At 44.0% G+C, this 18,899-nt stretch overlaps 1 protein-coding gene across 8 annotated transcripts in view; it reads right to left on the reverse strand.

Annotated features, from left to right (window-relative positions):
* LOC138262021 (ATP-dependent translocase ABCB1-like) overlaps nucleotides 1–18,899 on the reverse strand; it is a 920,359-nt gene that overhangs the window by 124,544 nt on the left and 776,916 nt on the right. For all 8 annotated transcript variants that reach the window (XM_069211673.1, XM_069211677.1, XM_069211676.1 and 5 more), the window contains one exon: nucleotides 7,992–8,189. In XM_069211673.1, coding sequence (XP_069067774.1) covers nucleotides 7,992–8,189 — 198 coding nt within the window. The remainder of the gene's footprint in view (nucleotides 1–7,991; nucleotides 8,190–18,899) is intronic.

Here is an 18,899-nt window from a genome sequence, read left to right on the forward strand (position 1 = left end):
TTTAAGAACCCAAATAAATACTTTCCAAGGAGCATATTTCTTGCAAGCATTACATAATGCTGTTAAACCAAAATATATTTTGATTCTGGGTAGTAAATGGGTCCCTGTAGCATAAAGTATTATCCCTTTGCTACCTTGTTTTGTACTAATCATACATGTAATATTTAAACATCGTATTGCTTTCATCGATTTTAGCATCAGCTCGCAACATTGTTTTGATTGTGGTTGATGACATGCTACTGTTTTTTGTTTCATTTTTCATTGCCAGTAATAGCTTTAATTACCACCATAGTGTACTAATTAATTTCCCTCTTGTAGTATTCCAGTGGAAACATTGCATTGATTTGTTTGCTTGTGATATGTTTTCTGTAAGAAATTGAGCTATCACTTGCAAGAGTTGTGTGTTCTTTGCAAGTAATAAGTCTGCGTTTTCTCTTTACTGGGAACCAAGTACCCCATTTTAGCACATGAGTCTCTTGGGGTAGTAAAGTAAAGCAGTCCAAGGCCCACTAAGCTTATATGGTGTGGGCTAATACCTCACCTCGTTGCTACGCAAAAACAACAATCAATAAAAATAAATTCAGTCAGTGTTTTTTCATATAATATAAGGAAAAGTACTTTATTTCACATACTATGCTTTAAAAAAACATACAATCAGGGAGACAGAAATACCTTTGGTGACACCTTCAGGGCAGACTGTACCCCCAGCAAACCCTGCCCCCGTAAATATACCCCCTACCTATCTCAGATACTCTATCACAATATAAAAAATGTGACATTACAAATAAGGCAGACCTCTGTTAGGGTATCACCATATTAGTGAAAGCAGAAACATGTTATAATGAGGAGTGTGCAAAGTCTGTGCTGTATTTTAGCACAAAATGTGACCTTGCATCCGTTTTAGTGCAAGAATGCATTTACATAAAAGCACTGTCAACAACAGCTGTTCATTTTCTGTTATTTGCATATGAAATTTACAGTTAGTGCTCCACTCAAAGTACATTTTTACCACGTAGGGTGCATAATTACACAAAGTGATGTAATGGCATCATTTCTGAAATTTCAAATAAGAGTAATAATTTCTCAAAATGACACAAATTATGCTGCCATAAATTAAAAATTCCACCCTATTTCACCCTAGTCTATTCATAATCCACCATTGAATCAATGAGGATAGTTCCAACATTCAAAATAAACCCTGCATTGTCACGCATCAACATTGCTAATAAAGAATTATGTATTGAATAACATGTCAGAGAATCTTATTTTTATTTGCATACTGCTGCCATTGTAGCTCTAGGACCAATAAACGGAGGTCCTCACCATCCAGAACCGAGGTGCAAAGAAACTGCTCCTGGAAAGTTTTAAATAGCAAGAAAACTTCTCCCAGAGTAATTCATGTAACCCCCATGGAGATTTATGACACATTTTGCAGTGAGATCTTCTCAGGAGACTGCTGCAGCCTTTGCAAACCCCACAATACTTTTTTAGCAATGTTGGCTGTGCCCTTGACCTTCATGGAGCACCGCGAAAGATAGTATGCAAATCTTTTACCCCCCCGTGAAGGTTTATGCGCCGCTTCACACCCCGGGTCTTGAATAAGTAATCAATTTCTTTTTTTATAACATTTTGGCCTCACACTGTATTTTCTTTCATTACCAAGCGCCCATGTCCAATCAGACACCCAGGTGAACATCTGATTGGTGGCTGTGGGGGGAGACCCAAGGCCCCCACAGCCACTGTTGTTCCCTGCACACCTTCACTGAGCTGCTGCAGGAGCCAGCATCACTCTTTCCTACTCCTGCCTTTGGTTGGAGTAAACTGTCTCTCTTAGGCTGTTGCCCAGAGGTAGGAGAAAAAGTTCCCTTTCTTGCCAGGGAGTTCAAGGCATTGCGCTTCTATTCTCCAACCCCTGACACAGCTACGGCAGTGGACAATGCACCTGGCACCTGTTGGTGTTCTAGGGAGAAGGGGTCCTCTAGGGCATCAGGCTTTAGGTGCCAGGAGTAGTTCAGAGAGTGGGTCAAGCACATGTCCCCTCCCACCAAACCTGTAAATGAAGCAGATTGTCCTAACTGCTGTGGGATTGTCTCTCCAAAGGGGAGTTTGAAGATTTTTTTATTGAAACTTTACCCAAGTTGTTTTCCGCTCAGTCCCAGTGGAAGACCACACTTCAGAGGCCTGTTTCCCCAGATCCATTGTCCTAATTCCACTGATATTGGTCTCGTTTTGCTTTTGGGTACCATTTCAGGACCTGAAGAACATTTTCCCCAGGCCCCTCTCCTACAAAGGTACTTTTGTTGTGAGCTTGCCTTTTGTTACTCTCTTCACCAGACTTGTCCTCTGCCTGGGGTCCAGATGTTCTCTCTTGCATGGTAAAGATTATTCCACAGCATCTACATAGTCTTAAATCTCCCTACTGCACTCCCCAAACACTATGGCTTTTTCCAATTTGCAGGATACCTGTGTATAAGCAGCAGAATCAGGGTCTAATCCACAGAAGTCCCTAGGGAGCCTCTTTAGGGTCCTCCAGCAGGTCCATCGCTGTTATTCTTCCTCAGGGGGTGTATAGAGGCCAGTGCCACAGGCCCTGGAGACATCCATCATAATCCTGAGTGTCAGCTGGAGTAAAAGTCTTTCAGTCATCTCAGTGGGATAAGGGTGGCTTCTCCTTCCAGATGGGCATTTTCTGCTATTGCCACTCCCAGGATCAGTGTTTTCTCAAGTATCACTCCCTTGTGCAGAGATTTTTAAGGGTGTGTGGAATGTTCTGGAAGATAGGCACCTCTACCCAATCCCAGGATGCTATACCCATCCATGTCCCAAACCTCCTGAACAGCATTCTAAGACATTTCACAATAGAGGCTTCAAGTGGTCTATGAAAAGACATTCCAGATGAACCTCAGCCTTGCCCCAAATGACACAGCTGGCTGATCATTTCCCAGCAAAACATTGAAGAGAATCTCCTCCTGTGTTTGGCTCTGGTAGTCTAGCTTTGATCCTTTTTTCCCATGTGCTTGGGTTTGTCTAACCCAGGTGCACTTCTATTCTATTCTTAGGTTCCTGTGAAGCGCGTAGCTACCCAGAGGCCTCCCAGCACTAAACAGTTTCAGTTGATGTCAACTAACCAGCAGGAGCTAATTGATGTGAAGTCAGGGTTTTAAGGCATTTCACAAAAAGGTCTTGTTAGATAATAGGCGAATCTCAAGAAGAAGCTAGCTAGCAATCTTAACAAAGTGAGGCCTCTGAGCATTGTCATAATCAAGGTGAGAAATAATAGGGAACTTCTTGCTAAAAAAGGGAAAAGTTTGAAGACACTTTCTTAAAAGTGTATGAATGCCGAAGCAGCGGGCCTCAAGCTTTTTCGTTTGCTGCTTCATAGTGAGACTGGAGTCTAGCCACATTCAGAGACTTCTTACCACATCTTTGGGACTAGGGAGTCCTTCCAAACAGCCACACTGTGGATTTAGGACTTTCTCAATGAAATCAATACCCAGTATCATAACCTCAGTTTTGTCTTCATTAAGCTTAAATTTACAGTTGGCCATCCAACTGGCCACTACCTCAAGACAAGGAACCAGATTGAAGTGATTGATGCTGGGATCAGGAGAGATTGATATCACCAGTTGAGTGTCATCAGAATAGGAAAACAGTGACAACCCAAAAGAACATACAATATCAGCCATAGAAAGCAAGCAAAGATTAAAATTGGTGGGGCTAAGGGAAGAGCCCTGCGGCACCCCACAGACATTTTAAGGCATGGCCTATGATACCCACTTTAGAGATTCTATGGATCAGACTGGAATGGTCAACTGTGTCAAAGGCTATGCTTAGGTCTAATAGAATAAGGGCAGCCAAGTCTCCACAATCCAGGAGAGATCTAATTCCTTAACCATGATAAGAAACGCTATGCTGTGGTCTAAATCCCATTTGTGTGGGGTAGAGAATATCATTGTACTCAAGGAAGGTGGAAAGTTGTTTATTAACTATTTTTCCAGGAGTTTTGATGGACTTGGTAACAGAGAAATTGGCCTATAATTGCTCAGGCAACAAGGTTCTAGTCCATTTTTTTTTAACCAAAGGTTTAACCACAGCATGCTTCCACTGAGGGGAGACTTACTCCATAGTAAGGGAAAGTTCAAGCAAATCCACCAAATTGGGGGTGATACTATCAAATCCTTAACGTAGGATATGAAGGGGGACGAGGCAAGGGAAGACCCACATTTTCCTGTCAATAGGAGGTCCATGAGAAGACGGACAGTAAGTTCAGGGAATGCTGTGAGAGTCCCTGCCAACAGCACAGGAAGAAACTCATTACCTGGGGGCTCCTCGATAATGGGACCATTAGGGAAGGAGGAATTAATGACCAATATCTTTTTCTGTAAAAATAAAGCCAAATTGTCACTGTGTTGAGGTGTGGCTTCAAGGACAGAGACTGCAGACTTAGGCTCCATAGTATCCTTCAGGATCTGAAAAATCTCTCTGGGAGAGTTGGCAGATAGCTCAATTCTCAGGGAGAAGTAAGCAGGTTGAACTGTTTTTATTTATGCACGATAGCGCCTACTAGAACTCCTGTATTTACTTTTGCTCCAACATCATAGGACTTTCTCCAACATCTCCTCAGTCATTTACATATCTTTTTAAGAGCAAGAAGGTTGGCATTGAACCAGGGGGATTTTTTTTCCAGCAGAAATGTCTTATACCTCTTAGCAGGTAGGACCATGTCCAATGAGTTTGTGATCCATTCATTGAAATAACAGGTAGAGGAAGTGATAGAGTCAGTTAAATCAGGTCTAGTGATCTGGAGGGCAGCTGATCAGTCATCCAGATTTAACTTGACCAATGATGATCCAACTGACTAACCGAAGGCATCGTGATGGAGGACAAAGGGACAGATAAGGTAAATGGGACCAGGAAATGAACTGACTGTGTTAAAGGAATGGGGCTTTGTACTTTAAGATGACTGATGTTACTAAGCACTAGATCAATAGTATGGCCCTTTTTGTGAGTGGTCCATTTTACTAATTGCTTGAGCTGCAAAGATGCCAGATCTTGAAGCAGATTATCCAAGGCCACATTGCTAGGTTCTTCAATGTGTTTCAATTCCTCAAGTTTGGTGAAATTAGCCCTTTTTACAGCTACCTCTACAACCATTTCTAGAAAGACCAGTAGAAAATGTGTGTACGGGGCCGGCGGTACGCACTGTAAAATACCAGAAAAGGTGAGTGTGGGATTAGGAGTCAAAGTAAAGAAAATACTTTCACACCTTCTCTTCTCAAGCGGTGCAATGTGAATAGTTAATTAACTCATGCAGATTTCCTCTCCACCCATTCCTTTCCCAGGAATTGGACCATGAACTTTTAATAGCTCAATTGTGTGGAGAGGCCTTTGATCCATGTGTTGGTCAGCAGAGTAATTAACTTGGCCCAGTAGGGGGCACAAAGGCCTGGAATCTAATCATGGCTGACCCATGAAAATATAACAAATCCCAAAGTGGCATAAAGAGTACACTTATCATAAAAGTGACAGTGGATCCATATCCACTGTGCCTGCTTACACTTAAGTTGACGGGTATGCCCATATATGGGTCCCGTACACTCTGTGTCAGCGGAACCAAGCTGTGCCTGGCTGATGAGCCCATAACTAGGGAGAAACCAGCCCTGGGTTGCTTGTGTTTTGGTTTAGGGAGGCCCTTGCCTGGCAGTTCGGGTTGGACTGTTCCTACTGGAGCAGGCTCAAGGCTGATTTGCATATAGAGGCTCCCAACTGAGATGGCATGATGTGCACAATAATGATGGATTGGGATCTGGCTGTGAGTAAGGACTGGTGGCTGGGATTCATTCAAGCATTCCATTCATCACTTTTTTGTATACTTTAGTGTATTGTTCTAAGTGTGACAGGTATGCCCAGGCATGCATGCACACTGTGTCAGTAGAACCAAGCTGTACTTGGCTGGTGAGGCCATAACTATGACATAACTGGTCCTGGCTTGTTTGTGTTCCATTTCAGGGAAGACCTGACTTAGTAGTTCAGGCTGGACTGTTCCTATTGGAGATGGGTCAAGAGTGATTTCCATATATCTGAGTCCAAACTGAGTTGGCATGATGTGCAAAATAACAATGGATTGGGGTTCAGGCCCCAGTAATTACCAGTGGTTGAGATTAATTCAAGCATTCAAGTCATCACTTTTTTGTATACTTTAGTGTTTTAAAGATGGTGCCATCAAGGTGAGCCAGGGAAGTTCCATTATGCTGGAGGTGGTGTGATCTTCATTCTTCAGTCCCTTGATGAGGCATATATGTAGGAGGGACAGTGTGGAGTCCAAAACGTCATAGTGAAGTATTTGTCACCATTTAGATATGAGAGTGGGGAGGTTGATAAGCAGTTCTAAAGTCACTATTTAAGGAGCAACAGATTCATGTTCCTCACTGAGCTGTAACTAGGCCCATGTTTTCTTGGAGATGTGTTCTATATGAATGAGGTTGAAGTGCAGGAACAATTTGAATGATTTGTAGTGACATAAGGGGTTCAGATCTATCCAGTTTCATGTTGTTGAGTCAACTTTGGACTACTTGTTGCTTGTCACTCAAAATAAAAAGTAAGAATTCAATGATGGTGTGGTTCAGTTTCAGGTACGTGTTAGGCAGTTCTGGATAAGGTGCAAGCAATGTTTGTGGCATTTCAAGTATGGAGAAATTGAAACTTTATTTGGCATATTGATGAATTTTGTTCTTATCGATGAGTAGAATCTCAGGGCATTCAATGTGGAGGTTAAAGATGAGAAGGACGTGATGGAATCCGGGAGACTTAATGATTTATAGTGAGCTTCTGAGACATGGCGGTACCTGGAGGTACCCTTGTAAAATGCTGCGTGTGTTATTTGGATCAGTAGGAGAAGAATTAGTGAAAGAACATTGTGAGTAAATCCAATTCAATTCTTTAGAATGTTAGGGAATGGATGAGGATGGAATATTTGAAAGCATCAAAGATAGCTGTAATATCCAGCAATACGATGCGGATCATTTGTACTTGCAGTTAACAGGGACATTTCTGTAATTTGCAAGAAAACTGATTGTGTGCTGCAGTGTGATCTGAAGTTGGACTGGCAGTCCTACAGGAGATGGATGGTGCTTAATTGATCTTGGTGATATGCATAGCCTTCTGAACAGTGTTCTTATAATATTTCAGGCTTTCAGAAGCAGTCTCCAGAGATTTGAGCCAAGTCCATTTGCCATTTGCGATGTTTTACACCTACCTGAATAGTGCTATCTCGAAGGCTCTAACCTGGGTGCTGGTGCTTTATCACTGCTCATGCTCAAGGGAAGGACTGTTTTTTTAGGTCACTCCCTGTATGATATAAGAAGTAGCAGTTGCCAAAAAAATGCACTGTTTGAAGATGGGTTGGGGTTTCCAAACATTCAAAGGAAAGAGTGACATCAGTCATTTAGATGCCAAAAACAGAACTGTGTATCAGTGAGAGTGGGAATAGCATAGTATGTGAATGTAATCATCTGTGGTAGACATATATTTCTCTAGTGGAGGCTGCAATACATCAGATGAAACAAATGCTGAACAATGGACAATACACCATAAACTACAGAGGCCGACATGACTAAATATCATGGAACTTGAAGTAATGTCTTTACTCTAACTAATCTTTTTACAACATGTCAGGAAATGGTCAATTCTGCAACAATGGCAGAGAGTTGGGAAATTCCCATACTAGATGTAAATTTCTGAGAGGAATTTATTTGCTTAAATTGATCAATTCCAACTGAAAATAAGATCAAAGTCAGGAGAGTACATACATATTATTTAAATGCCCTAAAAATATAGGTGGTTATTGGCTCTTTCAATTAATATTACTTAGCAAATATATTCATAGGTACATGAGATTGGAGAAGGAACCACCATGTTCTGAATTTATTTAGAATGACATGAGAGACTAAGGATTACCATTCAAGTTAGAAAAAATTAATGTTATGACTTACCACATGTCCATCTATTGGATCATAAAACCTTTCAAGGAGCTGAATTGTGGTACTCTTTCCACAGCCACTGGTTCCAACCAGGGCCAGAGTTTGGCCTTTCTTAACCCGTATGTTAAGTCCCTGCAAAACCTGGACCTTTGGTCTTGTTGGATACACAAATTTGGTGTCTTTAAATTCAATATCCCCAGAAAAGTTATCCTAAAATGAGCAGAAAACACATTGGTAAATGATTGCATAGCAGAAGAATAGCACAATTTTAACAGATGTTCCTTTTCCTGATGTAATGACTATTAAAATAACAACAATTTGTTTCAGTAATTCACTTTTACCATTTCCTGATTGAATACCTGTTTCATAGTCAGGTGCACCAAGTTACATCTGGAACTGCTTTCTTGAAAAGCCCACACCATCTGTGTTGTTCAAAACATGGATGAGGAGGGGGCTTTGGCAGTGACACAACACCCTACTCCACTCTAGCTCCTCCTATTGATCTGTTCAGTACATTTGAGAGTAGCTTCACCAGATTCTATGTGCACCACTGATAGTGGAGTCACCTGATGATATTGGTATGGGGTATTGAATGATGTTATCACTGTAGCGAATATTTAGCATCCGCTTGTCTCTATACAGTACTGATAATCATGAGGTATGCAGGGTACTTCCACAAGAGTCTCTGGATGCTAGTGGTAGTGAGACACACTGGATGCCACTGATAGTGTACAGTACTGGGTAGAAAGGCAATGGAACTCCTTAGTGAAAATGATACAATACTCCCTCTATGCCACTGATTGTGGGAAGCATTTATTATATGCAGTCACGGGGAACACTGCCTTGTTCTTGTTAGAAGTAATACTGCTGAAACAGTGAATCTACTGAAACTAATATTTAGGCATGAGTCATTAGATCTGAGAAATATTAACTGCCTCAAATGAACTTTAACAGTAGAGCATGAACACAGTAATTGAAAAACAGTGTAAAGGCACGCGTCCACAGTACTGAACTTTCTTCTAAGCTTGTTCATGGCGAGAACAATCTTTTGGAGAACTACACTTTGTCAAGTGAAAATTTCCAACTAGTTTTTTTTAACATAAAGTTTTAATTTAATGCCCTCCTTTTCTCTCTCCAAGATTATTTGATTATTTGATTTTATAAAAGAATTATGTATTGAATAACATTTTATAAAATATTAAATTTTACCAACCTACATATAGAAATATATGCAGAAGTATTGCTATAGAGAAAAATCATTCCTGCTGCTTTAGGTGTGGAATTTTTCCTAAAGCATTAGGACTTTGACCAGCATGCATGTCTATCTAAACTTTGAAGTAGAAAATCGTATTATTTCTTTTCTAAAACATAATTCTGTACAATGCCATTTAAATGAATGTATTTTCTTTGGAAAAAGTTGGATTATGCTGATGTCCATTTAGGGGAGCTACTGTATGCCTAAGTAAGGTGGCTATTGTGATTGCATTTCATTTTGAAATGACGTTAGTTGTCATAATTCCTGAATAAATGTTAGATATTTTCTACAGCCATATGGTCTGTATAAATTGTGAAGATTTTTCAGTGAGAGGGCAATCTAGTAACAATTTTAGAAGCTGGAATCATTTAGTCCCTGGCTATAGGTCCGCCAGTGTCACCGACTGTTTGCTCCATTTAGAGATGACTACTTTCATGGTAGAGATCTCTGGGATTCTAAGGGAGGCGCTGCAATGGCAGCTCCCCCTTTATTGCACTTAAGGTTTTCCAAACGGGTACAATAGTTTAAAATGTTCACTCACCAAAAGTTCAAGTTTATAGAAAACAAACACCCAAAGCAGAAGTGTGTTTTCTCTGAACAAGACAGGAATGTCACAGTGTGCAGGGCTTTCTCTTCATTGTTGTGGGGAGCATTTACATTTTCTTTGCCCAGTTCAGTGCCTCAAGATGATGGTTCGACGTCACTCTGATCTGGTGGCCCCTTGGCAGATGGGCCAACAAATCAAAGATTTACACTTACCCAGCAAAGGCAATGACAGTATAAACTTGGCACTTCTCTGCCTCTCAGTAGAACAGAGGAACCACAAGTGTGTGCAGAAGCACTACAGATTCACAATGGTGTACCAGCTCTATCAAAATCTAATTGAGGCTCAGTAGCTTTAGGGGCTATTGCTAACTGTTAGAAATGGGGTCTTTGGTTGGCAGTCAGGTTACCTCCTGTCCAAGCAGGGACCCTCATTCTAGTCAGGGTAGAAGAGAATCACCCTCAGCTAACCCCTGCTCACCCCCCTGGTAGCATGGCACTAGCAGTAGGCTTAACATCAGAGTGCTAGGTGTAAAGTATTTGTACCAACACACACAGTAACTTAATGAAAACACTACAAAATGACACAACACAGGTTTAGAAAAATAGGAAATATTTATCTAAACAAAACAAAACCAAAACAACAAAAATCCACAATACACAAGTCAAGTTATCAATTAAAAAGCAAAAAGAGTCTTTATGTAGTTTTAAACACACACTAACACTGTTAGCGTGAAACTGTGCCTTGGGTGCGTCAAAAATAACCCCGCATGGGCGAGTGTGCGTCAAAAAGGGGCTTGCGATGCGTCGATTTCACTCACAAGCGAGACCGTGCATCATTTCTCCTTTCGTCGGGTTGGGCGCGTTGTTTCTTCTCTCCGCAGGAGAGCAATGTGTTAATCCGGTCAGCACTCTCGGGTCCGGGCAGGCCTTGCATTATTTTTACACGCCCAGAGGTACTTGCGTCAGAAATTCAGGAGCATGATGATCCGAAAACCACGCAGTGTGGGTTGTGATCTCCCAGCCTCCGTCAGCGGTACTACACATTGTTTTTCCAGCTCCGTGCATTGATTCTTCGGTAGCGCTACAGACGGGCATCGGTTTTCAGCCGCGAAGCCGGCGGGGCATCGATTTCCCATCCGCAGATCGGAGTTGCATCTATCTTTTTCCCGCACAGCGTTCTGTGCATGGATTTCTTCCTCTTAGGCTGCCAGCTTCTCCTTTCAGGATCCCAGGAGCTGGATGGGCACCACAGGGCAGAGTAGGAGTCTCTTCAGAGACTCCAGGTGCTGGCAGAGAGAAGTCATTGCTGTCCCTGAGACTTCAAACAACAGGAGGCAAGCTCTAAATAAAGCCCTTGGAGATCTTCACAAGATGGAGGACACACAAAGTCCAGTCTTTGCCCTCTTACTCTGGCAGAAGCAGCAACTGCAGGATAGCTCCACAAAGCACAGCCACAGACAGGCCAGCTCTTCTTCTTCAGCTCTTCAGCTCTTCTTCAGGCAGAGGTTCCTCTTGGTTTCCAGAAGTGTTCTAAAGTTGGTGGTTTTGGGTCCCCTTCTTATACTCAATTTCTCCTTTGAAGTAGGCCTACTTCAAAGCAAAGTCTCTCTTGAATGTGAAACCCTGCCTTGCCCAGGCCAGGCACCAGACACTCACCAGGGGGTTGGAGTCTGCACTGTGTGAGGGCAGGTACAACCCTTTCAGGTGTTAGTGATCAATCCTCCCCTCTCTCTTAGCACAGATGGCTCATCAGGATATGCAGGCTACACCCCAGCTCCCTTTGTGTCACTGTCTAGTGTGAGGTGCAACCAGCCCAAGTGTCAAACTGACCCAGACAGGGAATCCACAAACAGGCAGAGTCTCAGTAATGGTATAAGCAAGAAAATGCTCACTTTCTAAAAGTGACTTTTTCAAACACGCAATTTTAAAATCAACTTCACTTAAAGATGTATTTTTAAATTGTGAGCTCAGAGACCCTAAACTCCACATGTCCATCCGCTCCTAAAGGGAATCTACACTTTAATCACATTTAAAGGTAGCTCCCGTGTTGACCTATGAGAGGGACAGGCCTTGCAACAGTGAAACACAAATTTAGCAATATTTCACTATATGTCCTACCTTAACCATACACTACACCCTGCCCTTGGGGCTACTTAGGGCCTACTTTAGGGGCATCTTAAATGTAAGAAAAGGGAAGGTTTAGGCCTGGGAAAACGAATTTACATTTAAAACTGCACACACAGATACTGCAGTGGCAGGTCTGAGATATGATTACAGAGCTATTTATGTGGGTGACACAATTAGTTGCTGCAGGCCCACTAGTAGCATTTGATTTACAGGCCCTGGGCACCTCTAGTGCACTGTACTAGGGACTTACTAATAAATCAAATATGCCAATCATGGATAAGCCAATTATATACACATTTTGTAAAAGGAGCATTAGCACTTTAGCACTGGTTAGCAGTGGTAAAGTGCCCAGAGTAATAAAAACAGCAAAATCAGAGTCCAGCACACATCAACAACCTGGGGAAGAGAGGCAAAAAGTTAAGGGAGACCACACCAAAGATGAAAAGTCTAACACTAACATTGTCCCAGGGATTTTCAGGTGAAGAGGACTGTAATGAAAGAGCTTAACTGCCTCATCTCCCACTACAACCAATGAACAGTTTGGCTGGAACTCTTTTGCTTGTGAATAACACTACTGATTACATTTCAATATGTATTTGAGTACATTAAATCGAGAATTTTGCAGGAAGAATCCTGTATTCGCACGGAACAGTCTTTGCATTGGGAGAAAAAGTACATACATCAGACCTTAGGAGGATACATTCAATGGCATGATTAGCAATCAAAACATCTGCATATTCTTCCATGACCTTCTCAATCTGCCAGAAACTTTTATGGATCAGGTACAGACTAGATTTACAGAGTTAATTCTTGTGCTATGGCGTTAAGAACTAGTTTCAAACATTTTGCCATGTCTGGAACTCACAAGGTATTTTTCCCTGTACCTGCATTTGAGCAGTTTTATTTATGAAAGAACTTCAGGGACTGGTAATCTTCCATCTCTGGTGTGTTAAATTAGATGCAAAAAACATGACAATCAAACACACATTACTATTAGTTGCATTGTTGAAACAAGCAACTTACTTTTTATGCCAGTATTATATGTAAAATTGAAAGGTTTGATCTACTGAATCTCAGCAATGGCAATATCGAGTTGCACGAATATAGAGGATGAATATTGAAAAACAAAATATTAAAAAGGTAAGTGCATATAGGGATGAACAGAATTACTATTCCTAACTTCACATCTATGTACCTTGTATGTGGAGTTAGTTATAGAATATCTAGAATGATGTGTCAATATTTATTTCAATATTTTGGCCTCATTATTCTGTATCACCGATATTGTGGGCTCGATATTCAGGGTGCACAACCCCTAAAAAGGTACATACAGAGACCTTGCCACATGTCAGAGTTGGGTTGAGAGGCATGGCATGCTTGTCACCGAAGTCAAAATCCACTGAACTAAATAGAGTTTAATGGTTCAATGTTTTGTCAATGATAAGGCCGATTTCTTATATTTAAAAGTGGTACCAGTGAAAACCTGGTAGAAGAACGATATGTAGCTTCCTCGACCATTTCAATGTTTTTGTTCCGGTTTTGGCTAATTTGATTTTGTATTAATGAAGATTTTACATCAAAGTGGTGTTTTTAAGGGAAAGATTGTTTTGATGCCAAATATACTCTATAGCCCTGATTGTTTTTTTATCGTCAAGTTCTTCAGAATACTAAGGGGAAGAATTGATTACGAAGGTCTGGCCTGATGTCACTTTTAATGTGAAGGTTAACTTGGAGCAATGGAATTGAATTTAGGGAGGTCAAAATGAAGATTTGTGAGATGAACCTGTTCAGTTCTACAGACCCAACTCCCAGTCCTACTCTTCTTGACGTGTCCAGTGAAGAGGACACAAAGAGTTTGGAGAATATCAGACCAAGTAACCAAAACAGGATCAGATAATTGGATGCATTCTTTGGCAATATTGAGATTGAGTATGAAACTTTTCTTGTGAAAATATTTCTGGTGGCAATGGGGTTCATACATTTAAGAGGCTGTTGCTTGAATTTGGATTTACCTTAAAAAATAAAAGACAAGAAGCAATTGGCAAAACAGAAACTGTTGGTTTAATTAAACTCAAAGGCTGGGAGAGCTGTACAGATTTTGGGTGTGATGGCTGTCGTAAAGTACATTGGTTCTGAGTGCCAATATATACACTTCTTGAAGCGTCATGAAACAATTCTATGCATTCTTTGGAGAAAGGAATCCAGGCCTAGTCACAGAGTCATAAATCAGACCTTCTGATAAAGTGGGCAGGTGGGTCTCCAACTTGCGTGGACATAATGAGTAACATGTCCAGATGTCCGGCATGGGGAGCGCATGATCACTGTGTGTTGTGTGTGTGCTGTGTTCTGATTTATGGTATTTGGGAACGCGCACCCCTCCAGTCAAATGTGTTTTTGTGTGGGCCAGTCCCCTAGGACCATTGTGGTGTTGCTGCCTATCTGAGGGCTCAATCTGTGTTTTTCCTTTTTACATGCATGTCTACTGGCTATGTGTCACACAACCTGTGGTCTGTCAATTAGTTGCTTCAGGCCTTGGCTGCAGCGCTTGCCTGACCATGTATTTCTGACTCAGTGTTGATGAAGAGGTCACATCAGGTGGATTCAACAACAGTGATGTGAGTTCCTTGTTATGTATACACATATTATGGAGTACATTTACATTATTTTTATCAATATTAACATTCCCCCCTCTAGTTGAATTTTCAGCTACTTTATCCAACCCATACTTTAGGACAGTCACATTATTTAAGGTTTGGTGTCTAATAATATTTCTCTCGTTACTTGCATTCTCCCTAATTTAAGGAGTGCCTTTTTACAGCAGGAAACACCCACTTGTAGAAAAAAAACACAAAAAGAGCACAAGAATGAGGATTGGCAGCAATGACATGCACAGTCTGGTCACCCCCTGGGGTAGCCAGGAAAACTATTCAAATAACCAGTCTTGCTCAGGGGCACCTCTCTCTTTCTTCATTTCGGCTTGTAGATGATGCAGTGCTTGGATGGTAAAAGTTAGGCCCTCATTACAACCCTGGCTGTCGGTGATAAAGCGGCGGTAATACCGCCAACAGGCTGGCGGTAAACAAAATGGAATTATGACCACTGTAGAAACCGCCACCACAGACAGCCACTTTAACACTCCGACCGCCACGGCGGTAGCAACAAGCACCGTGGCAGTACCCGCCAACAGCCAGGCGGAAGACAATGTACAGCCCACCTTATTACAACAGGCCAATCCGCCAGCTTTTCCGGGGCGGTACCAATGCCATCAAAAGCACGGCAGAAACAGTACACAGAAGGGAAATGACTCACCTCTGGAGACTCAAGGAAGAACCACGACGCCATGGAGCCCGAACTACAGGTGTTACCCATGCTGGTATACCTCCTCCTAAACCAGGAACACGAACGGCCGCGAAGACGACCACGGTGAGTACCGCACCTAGCACGCAAAGGAGGTCGGGAGGAAAAAGAGAGTGACACACACATGCAACACGCCCAACACCATACACAAAAACAGATGCAACAACATTACATATCCACCCCGTAACTTTCAGGAATAACGCAAGGACAAAAAGAAGTGAGTAAAGTCAGTGTAATAATATAAATTGCGAGAAATACGTCCTCAAAGCACAAAACAGTATCTACAATATATACAAATGGAGGGACACTGCCCAGTCCATATTGTCCATGGCCCACAGGGCCACATCACATAGGCCAAGGCCCTACTTGACTCATGCCTCAATGCGGAGAAAACACTGCTGGGGCATCAGGTCGAAAAAACACAGGCACCTCAAGGGAAAGGGGGGCGCCGCAGCCGGAAGATGGTATAACGCCACTGCTCCTGGAGGGGGCTACATGCCCACTGCTTGGTCGTGGGGAGTGCAAAGCCACAGTCTCTCAAGTGGGTGGTTTGCCCACTGCTTGGCCCTGGGGAGTGCAAAGCCACAGTCTCTCAAGTGGGTGGTTTGCCCACTGCTTGGTCCTGGGGAGTGCAAAGCCACCGTCTCTCAAGTGGTTGGTTTGCCCACTGCTTGGTCCTGGGGAGTGCAAAGCCACTGTCTCTCAAGTGGTTGGTTTGCCCACTACTTGTTCCTGGGGAGTGCAAAGCAACAGTCTCTCAAGTGGATGCCTTCTTCAAGTGGTTCTGGAGGGGGATTTGTGCCCAGTGTGCTTCATCCTAGCAAAGAGGGGGTGAGTGGATGCCTTATTCCACTGGTTCTGGAGGGGGCTTTGTGCCCAGTGTGCTTCATCCTGGCTAGGAGGGGGTGAGTGGATGCCTTCTTCCACTGGTTCTGGATTTTGGAGGGTGCAAGGTAACAGTCTCTCACCTGGGTGTCACACTTACAGTTGTAGGTGCCAGGATGCACTACAGCCCATGGAGGAACGACTACACACTGCCTGCCGGCGGTCACGGCTGCTCAGTGGTGGCAGTGGCGGTGCTGCCTGTGGTGGGGGGAGGCTCCAGCCCTTCCCCCGCAGCCTCGGACAGCTGCCCACTGGGGCTGCTGCTGCTGGCAGTGGTGGTGGCAGTGGTGCTGGTGGTGGTGCTGGAGGCAGTGCTGGCGGCTGGACTGGCGGTGGTGCGGGGAGGCTCCAGCCCTTCCCCCGCAGCCTCAGACGGCTGAATTGCCATGGCTGGTGTTGTTTGCCCAGATGCTGCTCCAGCACCAGGCTCCATATCCATCCTGGTTGTGGCATCTGTGCCTTTCTCATTGTACTTGGCAGCTGGTGTTCCCTTCCTGTCCTTGCCAGCTGGTGTTCCCTTCCTACCCTTGCCAGCTAGTAGTGCGTCCTTGCTTCTGCCAGCTGGTGGTGCCTCCTTGCTTCTGCCAGCTAGTGGTGCCTCCTTGCTTCTGCCAGCTGGTGGTGCCTCCTTGCTTCTGCCAGCTGGTGGTGCCCCCTTGCATTTGCCAGCTGGTGCCCCCTTTTTGCCCTTGGCAGCTGGTGCAGACACACTGGCTGTGTGGACGGGTGTCTTCACGGTGCCTCTCACAACAGCAGTGGCTGCAAAAACAACAGTGGCTGTGGAATGGGGGGCTGAGGTGCTAGCTTGGGTCCTGACCACACTGGTCTGAAGTGAAGGACGGAGGGGGGAGGGAGGGGCAGGGAATAGGTCATGGGTGGAGAGGAAAAGCCTTTTACGGGCACTGGGTCTGAAAGAGGGTGAAGGTTTGGGAGTGGTGGTAGGAGGTCTCTGTCTGCTGTGTTTGGGTGCAGGTGCATGGGTTGGATGCTGTTGTGAGGTGGATGGGTGTTGGGTTTCTGAGTGCTTGCATTTGTGTACCTTGGGAGGAGGGGGCACAGACACAGTGGGAAAGGACACAGGGGACCTGTGCAAGGATGTGGGGGTGGTGACTGCCAGTGAGGGGCGTATAGTGATAGGTGTGATGGTGATGGGGGTTGTGGATGAGGATGTAGTGCATGCAGATGTGAGTGGAGGTGGACAAGGAGGAGGAGGGGGACACAGTGGAGGATGTGTCTGCATCTGGATGGTGCCTGTGTGAGTGCCTGTGGGATGAAGTGTGGTGCTTGTGTTTGCCTGAGCCACTTCTGTGTGTTGATTTGGGTGCATGTGTAGGAGGCTGGCCTGGCTCATAGTGGGTACCTGATGGTACTTACACCTTGTGCCAGGTCCAGTTATACCTTATTAGTAGATTAGTAGTGTTCTAGCAGCTTAGGCTGATAGAGTTAGCTATAGCGGAGCAGCTTAGGCTGAACTAGGAGACATGCAAAGCTCCTACTATACCACTTATATCATATAGCACTATATGACAAGAATCACAATACTCAGAGTTACTAAAAATAAGGGTACTTTATTTTAGTGACAATGTGCCAAAAATATCTCAGAGGATATACTCTCTTAGGAGGTAAGTAAAATACACACAATATATACACAAACCAAAATCAGGTAAGTAAACAGTTAGAAAAGTAGTGCAAACACTGTAGAATACAATAGAATGCAATAAGCCTAGGGGCAACACAAACCATATACTAAGAAAGTGGAATGCGAACCACTTAGGGGCCCATGGCTTAGTGTAGTGTGTAGAGGGTTGGTGGCAGTGTGAGAAAACACTAAGGGTGTCTATGATACCCCACTCCACGACATTGAAAAGTAGGACTAAAGCTACCCTACTACCCCAGAAAGACAGTAAAGTCGAGATAGGGGATTCTGGGAGGACAACAACTGACTGCAAAGCACTCAGACGGATTCCTGGACCTGAGGACCTGCAAAGGAAGGGGAACAAGTCCAAGAGTCACGTAAGTGTCCGGGGGGGCAGGAGCCCACTAAACCCCGGATGAAGGTACAAGGGCTGTCTCTGGGTGGAAGAAGCCAAAGATTCTGCAACAACGGAAGGAGCCAGAAACGTCTTCTTTGGTCAGAAGATGTCCCATGGCGTGCTGGAGGATGCAGGGTTGTTTCCATGCAAAAAGATCACAAACAATCCTTGGTAGCTGCAAGAGTCGCGATTGAGGATTTTGGGTGCTGCCAGAGCTCACGAAGGACCAGGAGGTTGCCCCTTGGAGGAGGAGACAGAGGGGCGCTCAGAAACACGGAGAGCCCACGCAGAAGCAGGCAGCACCCGCAGAAGCACCTCAACAGGTGCTTAGAAGATCTGAGAATGGCTGTTGACTCAGCACAACAAAAGGGAGTCCCACGAAGTCGGATTCTGACTCAGCGAGTTGGGCAATGCAGGACGGAGTGCTGGGGACCTGGGCTAGGCTGTGCATGAAGGAAGACTTGCAAGAGTGCACAGAAGCCCTAGCAGCTTCAGTTCATGCAGTACAAAGGATTACTGTCTGGCGTGGGGAGGCAAGGACTTACCTCCACCAAATTTGGACAGAAGGGCCACTGGACTGTCGAAGACACTTGGAGCCAGCTCCCGTGTTCCAGGGACCACGCTCGTCAGGATGAGAGGGGACCCAGAGGACCGGTGATGCAGAAGTTTGGTGCCTGCGCTGGCAGGGGGAAGATTCCGTTGACCCACGGGAGATTT

This window comes from Pleurodeles waltl, chromosome 10, assembly GCF_031143425.1.
Source record: "Pleurodeles waltl isolate 20211129_DDA chromosome 10, aPleWal1.hap1.20221129, whole genome shotgun sequence".
Taxonomy (NCBI): Eukaryota; Metazoa; Chordata; class Amphibia; order Caudata; family Salamandridae; genus Pleurodeles; species Pleurodeles waltl.